At 42.4% G+C, this 25,952-nt stretch overlaps 1 protein-coding gene across 1 annotated transcript in view; it reads right to left on the bottom strand.

The window, feature by feature from the left end:
• Window positions 1-2: 2 nt before the first annotated feature.
• The window catches only part of Ttc19 (tetratricopeptide repeat domain 19), a 30,080-nt gene continuing 4,130 nt past the window's right edge, over window positions 3-25,952 (bottom strand). The window contains exons 7-10 of the mRNA XM_050163665.1: window positions 22,007-22,101; window positions 3,875-4,029; window positions 1,967-2,129; window positions 3-1,236 (exon numbers count right to left, since the gene is read on the bottom strand). Of these exons, the coding sequence (XP_050019622.1) occupies window positions 1,103-1,236; window positions 1,967-2,129; window positions 3,875-4,029; window positions 22,007-22,101 (547 nt within the window). The 3' untranslated portion in view covers window positions 3-1,102. The remainder of the gene's footprint in view (window positions 1,237-1,966; window positions 2,130-3,874; window positions 4,030-22,006; window positions 22,102-25,952) is intronic.

Genomic DNA, 25,952 nt, shown 5'->3' with positions numbered 1-25,952 from the left:
AATATTGTATAGCCTCTAGTTTATTATGCAGATTCTCCCAGTACAAACATAGGAACCAAAATCCCATTGGCCCGTCCTGCTCACGTCACCGACCTCCACCGGGATGCCAACACCACCTGTTCCTTCAGGGCACCCAGAAAACCTATCATCTTTTCTCTCTCAGGCAATGGACATCTGCCAGGCTGGAGAGGTAAAGGCATCCAATTGTGTATTGTGTACTCTGAGGCAGTGACTAAGTTTTTTAATGCCTGATAGTAGATTCAAGTCATCAGACCAAGAATCTAATTGGTTTCCCACTTAACAGGCGTGAATACAGAGATTGCAAAATAGCCAGTGCTGCTAAGTAGGATCCAGGCCAGTGGTTCTACACTGCCAACGGCATCCATCCGTGCTGTCAGTATTGTTACGGGTTCAGCTCGACATACCGTGGGACTGGCTGTAAAGGAAGCCCACTGCCCAGACGGGTGACAAAGTGCCTAATTTCCACTTCAGAAGTGAATGCTGCTTACTGGAGGCCAACTAGAATTATTATCTCCCCCATATTGACTAAATTTTGCAATGCTTCATTAAAAGACTATAAAAGAACTCACCAAAATCTTCCTGTGCCATCAGACAAGTAACTTGGTTGCCAGAAATGGATAGAGAAGAGAAAGCAGGAACCAAAATCTTAGGCAAAGTATAATGACCACACCGTGGAGAATGTGGCCACCTAAGAGTCTACAGTTTTCACAGACCAGATGGATGGCCTCTCCCACGCTGCACTGGGAAGCGGCACTTCACACCAAGCTCTCGTAAGTTACTGTCAGTACAGGATAGAAGCTGCTGCAACTTTACACACACAAGTAGGGCCAGGCACAGTCCCGGCACTTGGGGGACTGAGGCAGGAGGACTCCAAGTTGGAGGCCCATCTCAAAGTAAACTAAATTTAGAAATAAAAGTGGCAGTGTATACTTGTCCTTCAGCGAGGTTGAGTTGAAGAAAGCTGAATTCCAACAATGATTCACACCACCGCTTGAGATCCAGACATGGAAGAACATCACTCCTTTGGGCTACCAGAGATCACCTTCTCTACAACAAAACGAACTTACATAGCTTAACAAAATTAGGTCAAAAGTCTACTTTTTCTTGACAGCTCAGCCAATTCTTCCCTGATGTGCTGTACAGAAACCTCATCTCTTTTCATCTCTGCTTGCTTCAGTGCTTCCTGGAAGATCTCTTTTGCTTGTGTGTATCGTTCTAAAATAACCCAAAGAAAGGGGAGAAGAAAATACGTGTTTTCAGAGTGACTGAAGAGAACCCACTCCTCGTGAGGATGTGTGTTTGGTTTACTGACAACTGGTTTCGAGAAGATGAGCTAGAGTAGGTGTCAGCTCTAGGTACTTAGTGCTGTGGAATCACCCTCGGGCAAAGATTTCACAATTGTATGCAACAGAGGCAATAACCCCAAGTTTATGGAAACCTGAGTAATATGGACTAGCAGGAAACTGATAATGCTATATCATACTGAGGCTTCAGAGCACTGAGGAACTGTACCTGTGAAGTACTACAGAGACAGAACCTGTGCCTGCAAAGTATTCTCTACCTTCACATTGTCGTGCAAAGTTGTGGAAATTGTGTTAAGTAAGCAAATAGTACATTAAAACAAATGCATTTTCTGCCCTTATTTAGCCAACCTTTTAACCCAGGGCAGTGGCTCTCAACCTTCCTAATTCCTCATGTGGTGACCCCCAACAACAAAATTACTTGTACTTTCTAACTGTAATTTTGCTACTGATTTGTGATATAAATCTGTGTTTTCTGGTAGTCTCAGGTGATCCTGTAAAGGGATATTTCCAACAGGGTGACAACAGTTTGAGAACCATTGATTTAGGGTTTTCTTCATTGCCATTTGCCCTCCCCAAAATTGTTTCACTTCAAAGCCCAGCAATGCTTTTCTGAGAAGGCAGTCTGTTTCCGCTCTACCTACCTCTGTGTATCAAGATGGCAGCCAGATTGCTGAGCACCATGTGCAGCTCAGGGTGATTGATCTCTCTTGCCAGATCTGATGCCTTCTGCATATAAATGTAGGCATCCTCAAAGTGGCCCTGTGCATCCAGAGTAGTAGCCAAGTCACTCATCAGCACAATGGTCTAGGAGAAGAAAAAGCATCCTTTTCTTTAAAAAATACACCAACACAGAACATTAACCTGAAGGTTAGAACACTGCACCCACAGACACACAGTCTTCAACTTTATAAGGATTCCTCAGAATTAGAGGGGGCAAACTGCAGGCACCTGTTGATCCACATTCTGCTCTGGAAGGTTGTGGACTTAGAGCAGGGGTGGGAGGCAGCACTGGGGAGTGCGTCTGCACCTCCCTGCATCTCAGCAGCGTTCTGCCACGACCGCCACCCCTGGAGAAACACATCACCTGGACTTTGAAACCGAGAAAGAGGTAGCTGGTGCTCCAAATTTCATTCAGACTATCTAAATTAAGTCCTAAATATTCCATGTTCAGTCTCATTTGTTCTATATGGTGGGCTGCAGGCATTCAGACAAGGCATCTACTCTTTAGCCGAAGAATGTATTTTGCCAGAAGAGATGATCTAAATTCTGCATTTAGTATTCTAACAAGGCTTTGTTTTGCCTGCTTTGAAAAACCATATAAAGTTCTGTAATAGTGGTCTTAAAAGTTGATTTTTAAGGACTATAGCCATGGATCAGTCAGTGGTAGAACCCTTGCCTTGAATTTATGAGACCCTAGGTTTAATCCTTAGTCCTGCCAAAAAGAAAAAAAATTAAAGTTCCTATTTCCTCACCTCCCATAGTAACACAGGAGGCAAAGATACTCATATTAACTAACATTTACTTATAAGGTTCTGACTGATACGGAAGAAAGTTCTGTAATGCAGTGGTTATGGTACTGCTTCTTGTTTGGTTTTGGTTGTTTTTTTTTTTTTTAAATACTTATTTATTATGTATACAATATTCTGTCTGTATGTCTACAGGCCAGAAGAGGGCACTAGACCTTATTATGGATAGTTGTGAGCCACCATGTGGTTGCTGGGAATTGAACTCTGGACCTTTGGAAGAGCAGGCAATGCTCTTAACCACTGAGCCATCTCTCCAGCCCCTGGTTTTGGTTTTTAAAGACAGGGTTTCTCTGTGGCTTTGAAGCCTATCCTGGCACTAGCTCTGTAGACCAGGCTGGCCTCAAACTCACAGAGATTCGCCTGCTTCTGTCTCCCAAGTGCTAGGATTAAAGGTGTGTGCCACCACAGTCCGGCTATGGTACTGCTTCTAATTGGTGTGCGGAGACTCAGGTCAGGGGTAGAGCACTTGCCAGTACAAAGCCCCTGGGTCTACTCCCCAGCACCAGGAGGGAAAAAAAAAAAATAAGATTTTCACTAGGAGTCTGTGGCCCCTGTGAAACACGAGACTGCATATTCTGAAGCTTTGAAAGCACACACTTGGTTAGACCTGTCCTGTATAAAAACTGCTGTGTAAACCACCATGGCTCATATAAAAGGGTCTTCACAGAGCCAGTGACTGACCAACAATATCAAACCCTCCTTGAAACAAGTAGTGGCTGGGAATAGTGAGCCGGTGAGCTGGTGCAAAGAAAGTGAGCAGACTGCATGTAAACCTTATACCCTCACCACTGTTCAGCCTGGCCGCACTGGTAACTGATCCTAGGCTCTGAATCTAGAGCCTCACCGATGCTAGGCAAGCTACTCTACCACTCTTCCCAACCCTTTGTCTCTTTCTCCTTTTAACATGGGATCTCACTAATTTGGCCACAGCCTTGAGCCTGTGACCTTAAGGCCCATCTTCAAAGCTGCACCACCAGGCCTGGCTTACACACACTATTCCTCAGAACGGCCTTCCTCCTTTACCTGGGGGTGTCTTTCTCCTTGTATTTCTTGACAAATCTGCAGGGCTTTTTCATACATTCTTTGTGCCTGTGACAGCTGCCTGGAGAATAGCAGATAGCGTGCACAAGAGTCCAAGCACATGCCGAGGAGAAGGTAGGTATTGGCTTTCTCTTCCACTAGAAAAGGAAGAAATGCATCGTGAGAACGTAATGATTATTTACAAAGGTGACAAAAAAGCCAATCTACTTCACTGTGGCCACGAGACTCCACTGAATGCTTCAGTCCTCACTACAGGATCAAAGAGTTCACACATCTATTCAAATATTGAATATTTTAAATTGGTAACTAGTAATCAGAAAAGATTAAGTAGCTGAGCTTGGTGGCGCACACCTTTAATCCCAGCACTTGGAAGGCAAAGGCAGACAGATCTCTGTGAGTTCAAAGCCAGCCTGGTCTACAGAGTGAGTTCCAGGACAGTCAGGGCTGTTACAGGGAGAAATTGTGATTCAAAAGACTATAAATGATGATTAGGATAGATTTAAAATAGAACAACTTAACAATAAATAAAAGAACAATAAAAATTAGAGTATAAGAAAAACTGCAGTAAGAAACCAAGAATACTCGGAATTCTGTAATGGTCACAAGTCAAATTTAGTCTCAAGCCAGATTTAAAGGACATAATCCAATTTTCAAAGAATAGGGCCTGGGCACCGACAGAACTGACTACAAACTTCACACCTGATTCCACCTGAAGAGCACAAGGCCGCAGATATAGAAATCAGGGCCCAGTTACAAGACCTCAAAAAAATGTCGAAACCCCATGAGTGAGAATGAGTCAAAGTCCACAAAGAACTTGGAGCCGTGGGTTTTATGTTTTGTTTTGTTTATTCCCTATAGCCTACGTTGGCCTCAAACTTCCATCAATCTTCCTGCCTCAGCCTTCTGAGGATAAAGACTACAGGCATGACCAACCAGCTATAGCTTAGTAATTTTAGGTAAGCTATAGCTTAGTAATTTTAGGTAAGAAAACTGTCGGCTACCCCCTGAAGATGCCTAATTAAATTACCAGCAGAGCTAGCATTCCTTCTCCATCTTTTAAGGTTTTCAGGAAATTTACAAATGGCTACAAAGCTTTAAAAATACTATGTAACTAAGTAACACCATTACCAGTTCCTGAAGAGAGCGCTCAAAGAAAACAATGAAGCTATGATGGTTGAGCATAGTCATAGTCAGAATAATGAAATAATTATAGTTTAAAAAGCAGAAATCTAGGGGGCTAGAGAGATGGCTCAGAGGTCAAGAGCATTGCCTGCTCTTCCAAAGGTCCTGAGTTCAATTCCCAGCAACCACATTGTGGCTCACAACCATCTGGAATGAGGTCTGGTGCCCTCTTCTGGTCTGCAGGCATACACACAGAATATTGTATACATAATAAATAAATAAATATTAAAAGAAAGCAGAAATCTAAAATAATTTTGTTTTGCTTAATCATAAAAGGTCAATACCAACTTTGAGGGCAAGGCTAGAGCTCATGAAGCCCTGGGTTCGACCCCACACAGTACAGTCCAGGTTAGGTAGCACACACCTATAACCCCAGCACTTGGAAGTATAGGTGAGAGACTAAGGAGAGTCACCCTCATCTACAGTGAGGTCAGCATGGGAGACATGAAACACTGTCTCATAAATTGGGGTAGGGAATGGTTTTGAGAGATGACCAAATATTCAAGAGGCATGAAGAGATGGACAGGCATGAAGACTGTGGAGTTCAGATCCCAGAATCCATGTGAAAAACTTGGGGCATGGCTATGTGTGCACCTCTCCCCCTCCCACCTCCCTTCCTCCAGCACTCGGTCTTCTGAATGCCTGGGATTGCAGGCAGGCATGCCCCACCACGCTCAGTTTAACTGTCTTTAAACGTTTCTGTATTTTCTTTTTCTTTTTTTGCTTTTTTCGAGACAGGGTTTCTCTGTGGTTTTTGAGCCTGTCCTGGAACTAGCTCTTGTAGACCAGGCTGGTCTCGGCTGGTCTCGAACTCACATAGATCCGCCTGCCTCTGCCTCCCAAGTGCTGGGATTAAAAGCGTGCGCCACCACCGCCAGGCTCATTTCTGTATTTTCTAAATGGTCTTTAGATCCTACAACCATAAAATGCATTCATCAATGTAATGTCAAAAGACTAGACAGAGGCTGGGCGGTGGTGCACGCCTTTAATCCCAGCACTCGGGAGGCAGAGGCAGGCGGATCTCTGTGAGTTCGAGGCCAGCCTGGTCTACAAGAGCTAGTTCCGGGATCGGCACCAAAGCCACAGCGAAGCCTCGAAAAACCAAAAAAAAAAAAAAAAGACTAGACAGAGAACTGGGCACAGGCTCTTCTGGGTCCAATACCAAACAAGCAAATAAGCCACAAAAGTAAAAAAACAGAGACAAGCAATTCTAGGGCAAAGACATCACAGTTACATGTAAAGGCGAGAAGATAAAAAACTACAATTAATGAGGTAAAATGCTTGTAATATTTTCTAAAAATAATATATTCAAGATACATTCTGACAATACGTTTGGTTCCTAGCACCCACACTCTAGCTCCAAGTGATTGTTCCAGGACAGGCACCAAAGCTACAGAGAAACCCTGTCTCGAAAAACCAAATATATATATATATATATGCAAAGAGAATTCTCAAATGCACAGGGTACAAGAACAGCTTATTCATATACTACCTTAGCATAGAAAAGTGGGTTAAACAAGTGCTACAGTAACAATCTACATCTATAAAGTAAAGCATAGAAGTTCCATTAGTAAAAGATTATCTCTACAAAAACTCCAGCACAGCAGTCCCCCCCCCCCAGCTCCCACCCAACCCTGCCATAGTCTGAATGTAACTGGCTCCCATAAGCTCTAGGAAGTGGCACTGTTAGGAGGTGTGGCTTAGTTGGAATAGGTGTGATTTTGCTGGAAGTGTGTCACTGTGAGAGTGGGCTTTGAGGTCTTATATATTCAAGCCACACCCAGTGTCTCAGTTCACTTCCTGTTGCCTGTGTATCAAGATATATAACTCTCAGCTCCTTTTCCAGTACCATATCTGCCTGCACACTGCCATGTCCCACCACAATGATAATGAACCTAACTTCCGAACGGTGAGCCACCCAATTAACCAGTTAAATGTTTTCCTTGTTAAGAGCTACTATGGTCATGGTGTCTCCACAGCAACAGAGACCCTAAGACGTACCCAGAAACACAGGAAAGTGTACAGAACTACAGCTGACTGGCTAAGGGGACACCCTGAATTTTACCTTAGTCAGCTGAGGTCATCTTCAGCACTTCCTGGAACACAATGGTAGAGGAGAAAAGCAGACTCTAAGACACTTATTTTCAAGAATATGACTGACTATTTCTGCTGGGCATAGCTGAGCTCCCAAGGGCCACAATTAGGAATTAGCTAAAACCCCAATGGAAAGCATGGGAGCCCAGTTTCTGTTGCCTCTGTAAATGGTCTGAGGACCTATGAAGGCCTCACTTGTGCAAAACCAAGAGCCAGATCTGAAATCCTCACGTCATACGCAGCATACCCCACATATACAATATAAGTATCTACATTGCATAGACATATCACCAACATACTGTCAGTGTTCACTGTCTTTCCTCCACTGGAAAGTCAGCCCCCAGAGGTCAGATGTTGAAGAATGTTATTTTCAGGTGTGTGACTTTTGTTTATGCAGCATTTGTTTAACTCTGTGAAGCTGTGATTCTTTGCCTGTCTAAAACATCTGATGATCCGGGGGCTGGAGAGATGGCTCAGTGGTTAAGAGCATTGCCTGCTCTTCTAAAGGTCCTGAGTTCAATTCCCAGCAACCGCATGGTGACTCACAACCATCTGGAATGAGGTCTGGTGCCCTCTTCTGGCCTGCAGACATACACACAGACAGAATATTGTATACATAATAAGCAAATAAACAAACAAACAAACATCTGATGATCCAATAAAGAGCTGAATGGCCAATAGCGAAGCAGGAGCAAGGACAGGCAGTGTTGGCAGGCAAAGAGAATAAATAAAAGAAGAAATCTGGGAAGAAGAAGCAGCAAGAGAATAAGAAGAGGACATCAGGGGCCAAGCACCCAGCCAACCATGGAGTAAGACTGAAGATAAGACAAAAGAAGAAAAGGAAAAGGCCCAGAGGCAAAAAGTAGCTGGGATAATTTAAGAAAAGCTGACTAGCAGCAAGCCTAGCTAAGGTCAGGCATTCATAACTAAGAATGAGCCCCCATAAATGACTTTTCTTGGAGCTAGGTGGTGGGCCCCCCAGAGTAAAAACAACCACAACAGTCATGACTCTGTAGCATCTCAGTTCCCTACAGAGTGGCTGGCTCTAATTTCTTTAGTAATTGGTTTGTTGAGTAAACAAATGAAAAGAATTAAAAACAGGGGAACTGAAGTGAATATGGAAGAATATATAATAAAGCTCATCAATTGTAACTACAAAACTTAAAAACATTAACACCACTATAAAAATGCAACAAGGAAAGCCATTACAGATCAGTAAGAAAACAAGTCACAAGGCAGGCCTGGGCAACATGACTTGGGTGTTCTCCTATCTCATGTCATCCTGAAAAGCAAACCAGACTTCACTGAGAAAGAGAAGCAGGAAGTAAAACTAGAGGCCAAACTCAGGCTGGCCAGCTGCTAGGAAGGACCACCAAGGAAACCCAATGGCTGCCAGCAGAATCAGTGCCTGTTACATACGAGAACTGGGTAAGAACACATTATTTTCACATAGTCATTACTGGCTTCCAAGATTATCCCTTTAAGAACGGCGAATATCAGATTCCCAATAACAGATAAAGTCTGTTTCATAAACAAAATTTACCATATAGATACACTTTAAAAGACAAGTGGTCCCCAGCACTGCAGACCTGCACAGTTCTGAACAAATGATGCTGTAGACTGACAAAGCCTCAGGCTTCCTCACACCAGACCACGGAAAGCACTGGAATCGATCAGATCTAGAACGTTCACTTCTGTCCTGCCAAATCTTCCTCTTTAAAATCGAGTTCTCTACCAGCACTCCCTTCCTCCTCCGAGTTTAGCAGACAACACTGAAGGGAACTCTCTCGCTGGATGCAGGTTTATGCTTGTTTTATCTTGTGGACCCATCCCTTCACCATTCTCCTCTGAAACAGGGTCTCCTTTTTTTATATTGCCTAGGCTTGTCTCAAATGCATCAACTCATGTGAATGACCCTCCTACTTCGGTCTCCCAAGTTCTAGAACCACTGGGTATCTGTGATCCTTCTCATGAGCTAACTGTACTCATTAAAAGCATCCAGCCAGTTCTGGAAAAGATGCTCTTTTGGCTAAGTCTAACCTATTTCAAATGTTCTACATCAGCAGCTCTCCAGCTGGGGGCTGAAACCCCTTGAGGGTGTCAAAGGACCCTTTCACAGGGTTCACCTATGACCATCAGAGAATAAAGATTATATTATTAACTGTAAATACATTATGATTCCTAACAGTGGCAAAATTACAGTAGCAAAGAAAATAATTTTTATGATAGGGGAATCACAACATGAGGGTACTAAAGGTCTGCAGCATTAGGAAGGTTGAGAGCCACTGATCTAAATGGTTAGGCTTGACTAAACCAAAGGAAACATTAAGTCAACATTATAGCCCTTGCTAGTAACACTATGGCTTTGCTGTCAAGTATAGACTGCCCTTTTCAAAAAAAAAAAAGCATGTGATCCTTTTGTACGGCTTGTCTGGAAACTTACATAAAACTTATGTTCTAATAAAACATCTTGCTGTTATCAAAATAAACTAAACTAGGTAATTATTTAGAGGGAAATATTTCTCAGAGTTTAACACAGTAAATGATTTTATTAAACAAGACAAAGCTCAAACTACAAGGCTGACCTGGATGAGACTAAAAGGCTTTAAGAACTCCCCCCCCCCCCCACACACACACACGCTTTGCTGAGGCTCTCTACCAGGACTTAGCTGAGTTCCACCAAAAACACCCCAAGGTCAATCTCCTCCAAAATGTAGATGATCTTTTAACTGTAGCAAAGGAGAAAAGTCTTGACTCGACCACCCACGTCCTTTGGACCCTGCACCATCTAGGATACAAGGTGTCTGCTACAAAAGCACAGCTCTGCCCCGAGAGGTAGAATAAAAGATGGACAGCATTGGTGTCAACAGCCTGAACTGAAACCAGAACCAACAAACCCCAGCCTACAACCAAAATGCAAGTAAGGGAATTCCTGGGTTCAGTGGAATACTGCCACCTCTGGATTCTGTAATTTGCAGAAATAGCCAGCCCTCTCTATGAATCCAAAGGAGGGGAAGGTCTCTTGAATAGCAGACAGGCTTTCAATGCCTTATAAACAGTTCTTCAGTAAACACCAGGGATTGCCCTTCCAGATATAACTAAGTCTTTTCACAGTTGTTTGTAGATGATAATCAGGGGGTGGCCTATCTATCCAAAGATTAGACACAGTCGTCCAGGGTTGGCCCCCATGCCTACAAATTATCACAGCCACTGTCTTACTAGTCAAGAATGACGACAAACTTACCATGGGCCAAACTCTAGCCATCACCACCTCCCACTGAATTCATCAGAGGCCCTCTATGCGCCCCCCCAAAAGGAAAAATGTCCCGAAGATGGTTGGACCATTGGGTGGAAGCAGTAAGACAACTTTGAGGAGACAAAGGAGGGTTCACATGTACCACTTAAGGTCAATTTCAGCGTGACCACTGGGGATGTGAGACCTGGGCCCCAGGATGGGGAATCAATAGTGATGAACACAGATAGTCACGCAGAAGAAAACTGTGTTGTTCCCTGGACATGCCATCCCACCACAAGTATCCTTAAACACTGGGATTTGTTTCCCCCTTTTAGATGGGACACAGGGCTAACCTGGTGAATCAGAACAGACAAGATAGGCAAAGACCCAGGAACAGAATTCACCATCCAGAAAACTAGCTTTGCCCAGTCCTCCTAGACCCAAAGGACCTCTGATAAAAGATCAGCCTCTTCTCCCCAAAAAGGAGTCCAGACCTATGAGGCACCAGCCTTCACCAGCCCCAGTGTCTACTGTCAAAGAAGGCTAGACCTAAAGTAAAGGACCCCAGCCATCACCAGACCCAAGGAGTCCCAGCCATCTAAGGGACCCCAGCCATCACCGTATCTAAGAGACTCCAGCAATAACCAGACCTATAGAGTCCCAGGCATTAACAACTCCAACCCCAAGGTCAATGCCCCCACTTCCACCTTCAGATACTGTTCTGATGGAGAAATCACCCCTGCTTGGGATAATCAATGTTACATATGCTTATTTGAATGCTACCCATCCTAACCTCACAATGGATTGTTGGCTTTGGCTAGACCCCAAACCTCCCTTTTACATTGAGACTGTCCTCAAGGAAGGTACCCCATCAACTCTAACTGGTCTGGGAAGTCCTTCTGTATATGTATTGCTTTTATTGTTTAGTGAATAAAGAAGCTACTTTCGGCTAATGGCTTAACAGAATGCAGCCAGGCTGGAAAAGATAGAACGAGTAGGCAGAGTCAGGGAGAAGCCACGGAGCAGCTGCCAGAGGAGAAAGATGCAAGCCACCAGCCAGAACCTTGCCAGGAGCCTCATGGTAAAATATAAAATATAACATAAGAGAAATGGGTTAATTTAAGATATAAGAGCTAGCTAGCAATACGCTTAAGTGGTTGGCCAAGCAGTAATGTAAATAATATAGTTTCTGTTTGATTATTTCAAGTCAGGGTGGTCTGGAAACAAACTAGCAGCCTCACCCAACACCTAATAGTTCCCCTTGCATCCTCCAAAGTTCCATTCCCAACCTAACTTTGGGGAACCTCCAGGGAGAGGAAATATGTTTTAACTCTTTCAACTGCCCTCTAGCAAATACCACCCTACTCCTCAATTTGTACAAACTCCAGCACTTAAGCCTCCCTAACACCAAATGGGCTGCCTTAAACCTAACTACCCTCTTGGTAGCCCTCCATCAACTTGGTGTACCTGTACTTTTGGCTTGACACCCTGCCTCTCCCTAGGACATTTCTCCGAGAAGAACAAGCCTGAGCTTTGTGGATTAGTTCATATTGTGCCTCAAGTCCTATACTATAAAGGGGAGGCAGGGAGAATGTATATGAGGACTACAGGCTTATTTCACACTAGGAGAACACCTCCTATACTTGTCCCCTTCCTGATAGAGGCAGGATTGCAGGGTTTACCACCCTCGGGACATCAGTCTTAATCACTGGAGAATCATAACTTGCACGTCCTAAGCAAACAAACCAACAGAGACATTTCCCACTTCCATTCTTCCATGTTTCTAGAAAATCAAGTTGATACACTGACTGAAGTGGTCCTGTAGAACTGCGTGGCTGGGCCTACTTTTCTTTAGGGAGGGAGGTGTATGCATGGCCCTGGGAGAAACACACTGCTTCTTTCTAAGCCACCCATTCACGTGTTATTAGAGAGACCCTAATAAAAGAAAATCTTACTAGGAAGGAGGAAAGAAAACAAAGTACCAACTAGTATGAATTACTTTTCAACTGGCCCCCTGATTGACAACCTTGTTCTACTGTCTGTCACATACGTTATCTATGCCATTGCATGCTCTGCTCCAGATCACACAGGCACTGTCAAGCTCATGATTCTTACAACCCCCTATTTGAGTCCCTAGACGAAGATTCATTTCATTAGTCATAAGCCAAGAGGGAATGAAGGGAACAGACAAAAGAAGCTTGACTTTAGACTCCATTATACCTGAGAACTTTCCAGTGGCTGAATAACCTCCTCCCTTAACCACAGAAACAGTCACTATGCACCTCTAGTTCTCTAGAAACATTACGGCTGTTCTTAACAACAGATGGAACAAATGAATTTGATTGGTTGGACTGAAAAGTTAGCATTTATGTTGTAGATGAAGACTGTACTTACTTTTCCTGGTCACCAAGACCCAAATAATCACACAGAAACTATATTAATTACAATACTATTTGGCCTATTAGCTCAAGCTTATTAACTAGCTCTTACATCTTAAATTAATCCATAATTCTTATCTATGTTTAGCCACCTTTTCTCAGAGTAGCATTCTCATCTTTCTTCCTCTGTGTCTGACTGACAACTACATCTCTGCCTTTCCTCTTCCCAGAATTCTCTTAGTCTGGTCACCCTGCCTATACTTCCTGCCTGGCTACTTTATTAAACCAATACATGTAGCAAATCTTTACAGTGTACAAGAGCATTATCCCACAACAGTATGATGGCTAACAATTATGGAACATACAAGGAAAGTCCCTAATCTTTGATTTCTGGCTGACAGAAATTTTAACTATAACTTGGCAGCAAATGTTTGTGATTTTTATGCTTATAAACCTGCTTCTACCCCTGTTCAGGACTGTCAGGGGAAACAGGCTCCCGCGTCCTTGTTCTGCAGGTCTGATCCATCCGTAACCTGTGTGATTTAATAACATCTTTGGAACCAGTAAGTGTTGTCTCTCTCCTTCCTCATGGCACATAATGAACCTGGTATAATAAAATCTCCACAATAAAATGCTCCATAGAAAAAGCAAATAGCAGGAAGTAACAGTGTGTCATTCATATAAAGTTTAAAAACACATTAGCCCTTGTACGTATTGCATATATACATGTACATACACACACACATAATAGGTAAACAAGAATAAATTAAGGACAGTAATTATACCTGGGCAGGCAACAAAAGACCCTAAGGAAACAAAGTAAGATACTGAAATTTGTCAAGGTGGGATGCTGAAGACTTTCCATTTCATCCTCCCAGAGAGCTGCCTCTAGAAACAAACCAAAGTCTCAAAAATATGACAAAAAAGGCTAAGAAAGAAAGAAATTAAACCACAGCTTTGACACAAGACAGTGAAAATGTACTCAGCAAAGTCTGAAGATTATATATATAAACTAAAATCTGTGAGAATAACTAGAGAGAATCTGTTTTTCTGGTGAGGGATAGTCTGCTATAAAGAGACCTGGGACTCTTAAGTGGTTATCAGAAATATGGCCAGTCAGTGGCTGGGCTTGGGGCAGGAAAAGGAGCTCACAAAAAACTGATTTTGTAAAAAGATCACTATAGAATCTCATCTAGGAAAACTAGACAAAATGAGTAAGGGCAGAGAAAACTTGGACAGCATTCATTATAAACCAGTCAGACTTAAGAAGTGTTTAAAACATTCCACCCAGTACCTAGCAGGCACGAGGTCTAAGGTTCAATTGCTAGTACTCAAAGAGAGATCCCAAATATAACATTCATCAGGGCAAACCTCATCTGAGCAGATGCCAGTAAATCAAAAGGGCTGAGCACATACAGCAACCTATCTGTCACACGAGAATACGTCAGGATGAACAGAAGGAAACTTGGAAAATAATCACCGTCCCAAGTATCTTAAGCTACCAAGGAAAGTATAAGAAAAACTACAAAATACTTGGAAATGAACAAAAACAAAAATGTATCAACATTTGTAAAATGCAGGTTAAGTTAGAAAAGAAAAAATCTTAAATCAGTAACCTAATTTCTCATGTAAGTTAGAAAAAAAGAGCAAAATAGGTTCCAGATGGGGACAATTATAACAGAGATTAAAATAAAAATAATGACACACAACACAGGAAAGCAGAAAAAGATTAATGAAACCTAAAACTGCCCCTTTGAAAGTCTAATAAACCTGACAAAAGTGAAGAAAAAATTATGGCTCACTACTAAGCGGGCTGTCACAGGGAGAGTGGTAAACACAATCCAGAACTTCCTTCCCGGCAGGCTCAGAACTCGCAGGGTGTGTGTGCTACAGGCGGTTTTAGAGCTGGGGTGGGCCACTACTCATAGTTCACTGATAAGGAAACTGAGAACAAAGTTGTTAAATTATCTACCCGAGTAACAGATGCTTAAACTCATGAAACCAAATACTATACACCAAATACTTTACTTTTCACCAGTATTTTGGTTTAAAATATGAAAACAAATGAAACTCTGGAGGGAAAGAAGAAGGAATCGATGTGAAAATTACTGTATAACTTTCTTCTGAGAAAGTAACATTTCAAATTCATCCACCCACACATTTCACTCATTGTTTATTGTTATTATTACTATTATTGTTTTGTTTCTCAGGACAGAATTTCTGGCTGCCCTGAACCTCACTCTGTAGACCAGGCTGGTCTCGAACTTAGAGATCCTCCTGCCTCTGCCTCTCTAGTGCCAAGTGCCACCACGCCCAGCCCTTGTGCAAGGTGGCTCAGTGAGTTTTATTAATGCTTGGTGTGCTTGGTATTGCAGAGTTCACTCAAGAAAATTGAGGGTGTGGGGCTAGAGAAATGGCTCAGTGGTTAAGAGCACTTGTTCAAGAGGTCACAAAGTTCAGTTCCCAGCACCTACGCTGGGAAGTTCAAAACCCTTTACTTCATTTCCAGGACATCTGATACCCTTGGCCTCCACAGCTGCCCATGCATACGCATCTGGCATAAACCCATACAGTCACACATACAAATTAATCTTCAGAAAACAAAATAACAGAGTGCTGGCTGGCAAGGCGGCTCAGTGAGTAAAGGCACTTGCCACTAAGCCTGAAAACCAGACTGGGAGCAGAGGAGCGCAGAATGGAGACGGCAGCTCCCACACGTTATTCTCTGACCTCCATGTGCTCCCCATAGCATACGTGCACACACAAAATTAAAATGGAAGAAATGGGAATGTGTAAGTGATAAAGGAAATGCGGGGGCTGGAGAGATGGCTCAGCGGTTAAGAGCATTGCCTGCTCTTCCAAAGGTCCTTAGTTCAATTCCCGGCAACAACATGGTGGCTCACAGCCATCTGTAATGAGGTCTGGTGCCCTCTTCTTACATGCTGGCATACATGCAGACAGAATACCGTACATGTAATAAACAAATCTTAAAAAATAAAAAGGGAAAAGTTGCTAAAATATTCAAGTTCCTGATTATTCTAATGCACAAAACAGAGAAACTGTGCCACAGTTTACATCAATACAATTCTACTACAACAAAAGAAAGGAACTATGGATCCCAAAGACATAAACAAGTGCTACATAAAAGATCAGCATTAAATGTTGTGCAACAGCATACTCAACATTCAAGCAAGCCTAGTTTTCTCTAGATATATTAATAAATCTATTTGTTCAGCATGGTACCAAATTATATATAAGTTTTTCCTAAAACATTTAATATTGGTAGCCAATGAACAAAAGAAAGAAAGAAAAAAGAAAGAAAGAGAAAGGAAGGAAGGAAGGAAGGAAGGAAGGAAGGAAGGAAGGAAGGAAGGAAAAGAAAGGGGATAACGGGCTGACACACAGCTTTCTGAAACAATTGCCACAATAACTGTAAACCCTGGAATACCATCATTAGCAACTGAAAAAAAATTGGTTTGGAAAAGTGGCCCAAAGACTGGTGTATGACCAAGAACCTGGCAAACACATCCAGAAGACCCATGTAAGGAAAGAAAAGACTGAAACTCTTCCAGGGAAAAACAATCCCCTGAGGACACAGGTAAACTTTCCCTCCATAACCTTGCTCAGGAAATGAGCTACCACAAATCCCCAAACCAAGACACTCTTGGGGCCAGCAAAGATGGCTCAACAGGTAAAGGTATTTGTCATGACAACCAGTCAACCCAAGTTCAATTCCTGGAACGTAAGTAAATGTGAAAAGGGAGAACAGACCCCATTCAATTCTTTAGGCCCCCACAGCAATTGTCTTAATAAGGTGAGCTTTCTCACCACCTCAGATCCTAAGTCTAAGCCTGCTCTATCTTCTTAAAAGACCCCAACTTTACCTTTACTAAGACATGGGATCCAATTCCAATCCATGAGAGGGACTGCCACTCTGGGATGAGCTTCCTGGAAATGGCTATCCAGCCGTGAAGAGCAGAAGAAAGCCCAGACAGGGGAGCGGGAGCGCAGGTAGGAAGAACGGATTCTACATGAATTCAACCAGCCACCCAACCATCAGTCAGCACAGCCCACCCCCGTAATTCAGCTGACATTCTCTGCTCCTGTTGATGGTAAAGGTGTAGGAACTTATTCAGATGGTAATCACCTCAAAATACAGGAATAGAGTGCAAATCCAGTAGCGTGGCCTACAGACTTTGGAGGTTGACAAAGTGATTCTATGCAATTCACATGAAAAATGTCAAGTCCTGTGAAAATTAAGAGATATTTCTATAAAAGTAGCATGTGTGAGCTGTTACCACATGCTTACACTCAATATAATTTAACAATGTTTATTCTTACAAGACTCATCCAGTAAAGAAAAAACTGTTCTTAATGAGAGTTTCCTATAAGAAACTAGTGGTCAACTTTACAACTAAATTAAAAAGCGAAAGCTAGAACAGGAAGAAAAACTGAAAAGCAGTGGGACATCGAGATTGCCAGGTGACCTGCCAAAATTCAGGGCACTGAGCCTGTGCCTTGCTTCCTGCAACTCAAATCCAAACACAATGCCTGGCACAAGATAGCTATTTTGTATTTATTAAAAATCAATAAAAGTTGGGGCTAAACAGATGGTTCAGCATGTGATGTTCTTGCAGAGGTCCAGAGTTCAATTCCCATCACCCAACTGCCTGTAACCCCAGTTCCAAGGGTTCCAAAGCCCTCTTCTGGCTTCCCTAGGAACCTGCACTCATGAGTTTATATGCACACACAGACACAAGCAAAAAAAAATTCTATGTAAAAAACAATAAAAACAAATGAAATACACATTAAGTGTCATGCATATCACAAAAAAAAACCCTAAATAGAACACAAACAATATGACTCATTTATACACACTTAATAAAAGCTCGGAATGCCAAGGGCAGCTGGCCTAGTGTGTGGCAGCAAACAATGAGATGCTGTCTCTTACAAGGTACAAGGTCTGAATGACACCCAAGCTGTCCTCTGATCTCCAAGCACACACCATAATACTCAGCCCCCACAAGAAAAGCACAAACAAATGATAAGCCTCACCACACAAGACATCTATATTCTATATCCTGTCAATAAAGCTGATAAGGTTATAGAATAAGCTTCAAAAAGGGGCACACAGCCTTATCACAATAATAAAAGCTAATAGTTAACATCTTCTGAGTTGCAACTATGTATCAGTCACTTATTCTAATGCTCTATATACATTAACTCCTCCAATTCCGAAGATCCAAAGAGAATACTGCTCTTAACTTCCTACTAGAGATCAAGAGGTTAACTAATTTAACCAAATCAGCTACAACTCCAGCTCCATGCCTGCCTACCTGCTGCCATGACTCCCACCATGATGGTCATGGGCTCTAATCCTCTCAAACAGTAAGCTCCAAATAAGCCCTTTTTTCTATAAGTTGTCTAATCACGGCCACAGCAAAGGAACTAAGACAAGAACAGAGCCCCACAAGCTGTCCACTGACCTTCGCAGGCACATAGCTGCACACATGAATACCTGGGCGTGCACACACATACACAAATAAATGAATATGATACAATTATTTTAAAATAAAAATTTAAAGCAACAAGAAAGTAAGTTAACTGCAAAGAAAACAAAATGCTGAAAATGAAATTGGCAATAAAATTATATAATCATGTTACCTGGATCAGGTATATAGAGAAATAACTAAAGATTGTAATCTTAACTCTTCTGTAAGTCAATAGCTTCTAAAAATTAAAATTAGGAAATAATTATTTTATACTTTCAGGAAAATACAAGAGCTTAGTAAGCACTGTCAAGTAAACCCAAGGACCTGCACTCCATCCCAGAGTCTACATCAGAAAAGCCAGGGATGCGGCACTCTTAAATGGAAAGGTGAGGTGGATCCTGGGGATGCTGGCCAGCCAGCCGAGCCTAATGGGGAAGCTCCAGGTCAAGAAGACCAGTAAGGTTTTGGGATGACACCACAGGCTGACTTCTGGCCTCCACTCATAAGCGCATGCACCCACACAGCACATGTGTATTGTCAGCTGAAAACAGATGGGGCAGGGTGTGGCAAGGAAATGCTATTTTAAAGTAAGTCTTCCAATACACTTGACTTTAATACTATAATGTGAGCTGTAGAAATTAAGTTAGAAGAAAAATACATACTCATACTAAAATAAAATATGCAGAAAAACACAAATGAACTATAAAATTACAAATCTCAAACAACCAGAGAAAAATATGTCTAATTTTTAAATCATTCAGCGCTTTGTATACATATTATAAAAAAATCAAGCTACTTTGTAATTGAATTGTATGCTTTGTCAAACACTAAGGACAATATTGCTAACCTTGAATTTGCGACAGGGTCTCTTACGGTGACTAGGGTAGACTGACTGACCAGCCAGTGAGCCCCTAAGATTCCCATCCCTACCTCCCCACTGCTGTTATTACCGGAGAACTGTACCACATACAGCTTTTTTAAGTCGGTGCCAGGGACAGAACTTGAGTTCTCATGCTTGCAAAGCAAGCACTTCATCAGCTGAGCTATCTCCCCAAGCGTCATTATTTTATGTTTTCTTCAGTTATTACACACGTATCATGAGGGACGAAAACCCAGACCCATGTTTAGTGTCATCTGCAGCAATATCCTTTCGGCACAGGGCTAGTCATACAGAACACACACAAATTTTGTGTTTTTGTTATATGCCAGGTGCATGTACATGACTGGTATGCCTGCATTTGGAGGTCATAGGTCAACCTCAATGATGTTCCTCAAGGGCTGTCCACTTTGTTTTTGAGACAAGGTCTCTCACTGTGACCTAGAAAACACTGATAACGTTAGGCTGGCTGGCCAGGAAGCCCCAGGATCCTCCTGTCTCCAGCACTGGGATTTTAAGCATCCATCGCTTCACAAATGCTGAAAATGTGGCCATGAGCCATTACAGTTGAATTTGGCAAATCATTTCCCGTGCCAGAATTCATATTTTGAAAACCCAGGTATGGTGGCATATGCCTGTAACACTAGGGAAGCAGAGACGGGAGGATTACTGCGGTTTGATGACTGGTCTAGGCTACTTGGCAAGTTCTAAGAGTGAGTAAATCTGACTTCCCAAAACACAAAGGACAACATCTGAGGACAACACCCAAGACTGTACTTTCAATGTGTGCAAGTGAGCATGCACATTCGCACACAAAGAAACTCACTTGCATCTCCAACAAGCACTCTTCTACCTAAAAAAAAAAACAACCAGAAGTATATTTTCACAGTATGTTATTAAAAGTCAGGTTATAATAGAACGTAAACAGCTGCTCTTTCTTGGCAACAGGATTATCCTTACTTTTTGTAATGCTCTCCAGAATTTTCTTTAGAAAATTAGTAACTATTTTTGAAGCTGGAAAAAGCTTTATACTCTTTTTTTAAATTTATTTATTTATTATATATACAGTGTTCTATCTGCATGGCAGAAGAGGGAACCTGATCTCATTACAGATGGTTGTGAGACACCATGTGGTTGCTGGAAATTGAACTCAGGACCCCTGGAAGAGCAGCCCATGCTCTTAACCTCTGAGCCATCTCTCCAGCCCCAAGTTTTATACTCTTAATAAAGGTATATAGGAGTATAATGAAGTTTTATAGTCTTAATCAAAGGATTAAAAATGCAGTTCACTTGGTAAAGTGCTTGCCTAGCACATCCACAGCACAACAGAAATCAGTATAGTATAACTCTAGCACTCGGAAGGTGGAGGCATGATGCTGAGAATTATGAGGTCATCCTTGGCTCTACTGTAAGTGTGAGGCCAGCCTGGGATACATGAGACCCTGGACAGAGTGAGAAAGAGAGACACAGAGATGAAATAAATCAAGAGCCATCGATAATGGCTCACATTAGTGAAGTGGCTGAGGCAGAAGAGTGCCTTAAAGTTGAAGCCAGTCGCCAGGCAGTGGTAGCGCACACCTTTCATTCCAGCACTCGGGAGGTAGAGGCAGGCGGATCTCTGTGAGTTCGAGCCTGGTCTAAAGAGCTAGCTCCAGGACAGGCTCCAAAGCTACAGAAAAAAACAAAACAAACAAACAAACAAACAAACAAATAAATGTATGTTGATGCCAGTCTATATCAGCAATCCAAGAAAGAGAGAGGGGAGTTGGAGCGATGGCTCAGAGGTTAAGAGCACTGACTGCTCTTCCAGAGGTCCTAAGTTCAATTCCCAGCAACCACATGGCAGCCATCTCTCCATAAAAGTCAGGTTATAATAGGATGTGCCAGTGGGAGGTATAAACATAATAGTTAAATGTTATGGGACTATATGACATTTCCTAGGGTGTGAACCAGAAGGAAAAGCAGCAGGTGAAGTCTCCATCTGAAAATAAGGATGAGGAAGGGGAAAGAGCAGTGCAATGCCCCAGAAGTCAAAGGGTATTGTTTCTTATAGGAGCCAGTGATCCCATGAATCAAAGCTACTAAGAACACTTGACTATGTTCAAAAGAGTTAGAAGACACAAGGCACAGACAACTCTTCACAGGAGCCTTACTTTAGGGATGAAAAGTTGCTTATGGTCTCCTAGCATCTTGCTACCTCTTGGCACAGAGTCAGTATTTAACAAGTTTCTCTATAAATGTAAAATCTGCATATTCCTAGTACTTCAAATCAAGTAAGAAATCCAAACAAAAGCCAGGTGTAGGGGCATACACCCTTAATCTGAGCCTCATGAGGCAGAGATGGGTGTTATCTCAGAATCGGAGGTCTATATAGCAAGTTCCAGGCCAGCCAGGACATGAGACCCTGTCTCAAAACAAAAACAGAAAACTTTAAAGCCCCCAGCCTTCATGAGTGCAGATGACTTTAATGAACATGAACTTTCTCTTCTTCCTTAACTTGCTGTCTATTTAGATTCATTTTCTTTTTCCCTAATGTAGGGATTGGTACCTGGCAGCTAAGTGCTCTCCCATCCAGCTCTACTTTAAGAAATGACTGAACAAAAAGAGAGGATTTCCTTATATATTTATCAATTTCCTAAAATTACAGGTGTAGCAGAAGTTAGCGAATTTATGAACCTGTCACCTAAGAGGTCTAGTCATATAAACAAAACCCCACTTCAAGTGGGATTAAGACAGCCACTTACTTCTCAGAATAAACAATTTGCCTACCCGCAACGTGGTTCTTCCCCTTATGGAACATTCAGCAATGGAAACTTGTGGAGAAAACCCAAAACCTACACAAGTAAATTTTCCTACCTGACATAGTATCTTCTGCTAATTCCTTTTCTCTTTCAATTTTTTCCTCTAGAGTTGAAATGCAGAATTCATAGCCAGCAAGGGCGAATTCCTGTCTAGAAAGAAGTATCAACAATCAATCAGCTGTGCTCACATTTTCTCAAACTCTTTACCCTCATAATTACAGCTCTGGTCTAAGCATTATCAATACTGAGAAGTTTCTATCTCTGGGCTGTCAATCTGTATTTCTCCAAAGTTTATTTGCTTTGAAGTCATTTAAGTTAATTAAGAGATCTGTCAACGTTTTCGTGCTGTGTAGCCATCCCACCACAGTCTCCAGTCTGTCTCTCCATGCAGCAGAGCCCCACGCTGAGGTTCCCAACTGTTGCAATGTGTTTTCTTATCTCACGCTTTGCTTAATAAAACAACATGAAAAAAGTAAACTAACTTAGGTACTGTTAATAGACAGTTAAAAACTTTCAGTTCTGCGAGACTTCTTTTTCAGCATTTATAATTTATTTGCTTTGATTTTCTACTTGTCAGAGGAATTGCGAGAGCATTAACATTTAGTCCTGTAGGATGCTACGCTCTAGAGTGGCCACAGCTGCAGAACTCTGGCACCAGCCAAACTTGAAGCTCAAGATCTAAGTCAAGAGCTGTTTTCTGTCTAAAATCCAGGCTAGCCTACGTTACAGAACCAGCCCCTATCTCAAAGCCCAGAAAGACTTGAAGTCAAAGTCCCACAGAAGTTCCAGCCTATCTAGTGCCCAATCAACACGCAGAGAAACTTAGCAGGCTAATGAAAATGGAGCAATTGACTAGAAGAGAAGCCAGGGTTGGGGCCTCTACCTCAAAGACACCAACCTTACTTCTCTCCCTAAACTCATGCCCTAAATACAACTGTCTAGATATGTTCCTGATTTACATACCATGTGCTCCCCCTTCGAATTCTACCTTGAGACAAAGGAAAGAAAAGTTGTGCCACATAATGTTTTGTCATCTAGAACCCAGAGAAAAGCAACCAAGATGAAGAACAGCTGAAACAATGCCCTGATACTGGCTTCAAAGCAAACACTGGGGCATTCTCTTGTCTGATCGTGGTATGAGTGGTACCTACACCACCAGGTGATTACAAGGTATACAAGAATGCAAACTGAGCAAGCCAGCGAGCAGTGTTCCTCCATGACTTCTGCTTCAGTTCCTGTCTCCAGGTTTCTGCTTTGAATTCCTGCCGTGACTTCCCCCAGTGATACTGTGTGATGTAACAGTTGTTAAACAAAATAAACCCTTTCCTCCCCAAATTACTTTTGGTCATGGTGTTTCACTACAACAAAAGACCCTAACACAGAAATTGGTACCAGGACCATGGACTATGGCTGACAGACCTGACCACGCTGTTTTGGGGACAATTGCGGAAGGACACTGACACTTGAAGCTGGGAAAGCCACTCAATGCTCAGAATTTAACAGGCTGCTGTGGGCCCTTGGGAGATGGGGATGTTGTAGAGAGGCAGACGAATGAGGCCTGACTTTTCTGGGGGAAACAAGGACTGTCAGGACCGTTTGTGCGCTATTTTGTAATGAGACGCTCATCAGCTGGAGCTGAAAAATTAGCTGTGACTAACAAGATACCAGCGTCATTGGCATAAAGTGAAGTCTTTGCTGTGCTAGAACAAAGGCTGCTTAGCCAAAGCTGAGAATTAGAGGCGATTTTACCACCAGCATCATTGAGGTGAAATATTCTGAAACTGTTTCCTGAGGGTCAACACACAGAAGCTGTGGTCCAGAGGGAGCCAAAGCTGTATCTCATATTGACAAACTTGGTAAGAGTCACCCAGGTGGTACTTGTTTTGAAGGCATACAACGGTCATGGGAAGAGCTGAGGCTATGGCCCTGCATGCCTTGGGGGGGGGGGGAGTCCCTGCACGTGATGAAAGGGCAGTCTCAGGGTCTCAGGTGCAGTGGAGACCCCTGCCTACTGGAGACTAGAACCATAGGACAACTGCCAAGGACAGGAGGAGCTGACCCAAGTTTATAAGTTATGTATGCAGGGAAGGAAGAGCTAGGGCTGCCCAGCCCATTGGAGACCAGAAGATCTTGAGTCTCAGACACAACAGCTATTTATACTTCTGAGAAGAACTGGGTTTTGCTTTGATTTGATCATAACCATGCCCTGGTTTCTTCCCTCTTAGAATAGAAACTATGAAACTTACTTTGGCCTTAGAGAAACCCACAGTTGGATATTTTAAAGTGATTGGATTTTAAAGTATTTGACAATTTTTTTAAGACTGTGCATCTTTTAAAGTTATATTATGTTTTAGGCAAGGCGGGACAGTACACACCTCTAATTCCAGCACTCAGATAGTAGAAGCAGGTGGATCTCTGTGAGTTGGGAGGCCAGCCTGGCTTATTTTGTGATAGTAATATTCACATGATATATTGGGGACAAGCACGAAAGGAAAGGATATATGTGAACAGTGATGTTTCTGTGTCAAGGTGACAAGGGGTCAATCATGCTATCTAGTTTGTAAATACGACACAATCTAGAGATAGAGGGACTCTCAGCTGAAGAAATGCCCCATTAGAATAGCCTGTAAGCAAACCTGTCAGGGGGGCATTTTCTTGATTGATGATTGATTGACATGGAAGGGCCCAGCCCACCGTAGGTAGTGTTACCCAAGGCAGTCATGGGGTAGATAACAAAGCAAACCGAGCAAGCTAAGAAAAGCAAGCCAGTAGGCATCCTCCTCTGAGGCTTCTGCCTCAGTTCCTGCCTAAACTCTACCACGGCATCCCTCATATTTTATCACAAGGGTCATTAAAGCCTCATTGGTTGCTAGCTTTTGGAAACATCTAAACTGTTTCCTAAAGCCTTCTATGTAGCTGATGGGCTTTTTCCTCTTTATAAGTATTTAGGGTCATTTGTGGTGGTACATGCCTTTAAGCCCAGCACTCAGGAAGCAGAGACAAGTGCAAAGTTTGAGACTAGCCTGGTCTACATAGCGAGTTCCAGGATAGTCAGGGCAACAAAGAAAAGCTCTGTCTCTAAAATAAAAAATAGAAAAGACTTTAAACTCATCTACTATTTTAAACCTAATTCCTAACTTCCATATCCAGAATTCCCTCTACTACTGGCTCTATCACCCACCAAAATCCTACTGATGATTATTTCCACATACTCTGAAGACATTTAAACAAAGCATCTAATTCCACTAGAGCCACTTGTGCTGGCTAGTTTTATGTCAACTAGATACAAGCTAGAGTCATCTAAGAGGAAGGAACCTCAACTGAGAAAATGCCTATGTTAACTGGGTTGTAGATGAACTGCAGGACATTTTCTTAGAGACTGATGTGATGATGCCCCCTGGACTGGTGGTCTTGGGTACTGTAAGAAAGCAAGTTAAGCAAAGGAGTAAGGAGCACCCCTCCATGACCTCTGCATAAGCTCCTCCTCCAGGTTCCTGCTCATTTTGAGTTCCTAACTTGGCTTCCCTCCATATGTACAAGCCAAATAAACCCTCCCTGCCTCCACATTGCTTTTGGTCATAATGTTTTAACACAACAAAAGGAACCCTAACTAAGACAATACTTATTTTCCAGAATGGATAGTAAGCTGAGCCAGAGACAACCCAAAAGAAATCCTCACCATTTAACTTCATACTTAGCTTCCTCTTTTGCTGGTAGTCGCAGAGTGGCTTCTTCAAGTCTATTATGCTGTGGTACTTCTTACACTGTTCCCTTTGCTTCTAGGAAGTTAACTACAGATCTAACTACTTCACTTCTCATTACAAGCAAACATCAAATACTTGATTAGTTATCACAGTACAGTTACAGGGATGAGGGCTGTGTTCTGCGCAGGTAAATGGAAACAGAAGGAGAGAAACTGGAAAGGCCTCAAAATTACCAAGATGAGAAATGAGACACTTTAAGTATAACATCCAATTTTTGGAGACCCCAAGGTCTGAGTG

Source organism: Alexandromys fortis, unplaced genomic scaffold (genome assembly GCF_014885135.2).
Source record: "Alexandromys fortis isolate MF-2015 unplaced genomic scaffold, M_Fortis_MF-2015_v1.1 scaffold_149, whole genome shotgun sequence".
NCBI classification, from domain to species: domain Eukaryota; kingdom Metazoa; phylum Chordata; class Mammalia; order Rodentia; family Cricetidae; genus Alexandromys; species Alexandromys fortis.
This window is presented reverse-complemented; position numbering and strand designations above follow the sequence as displayed.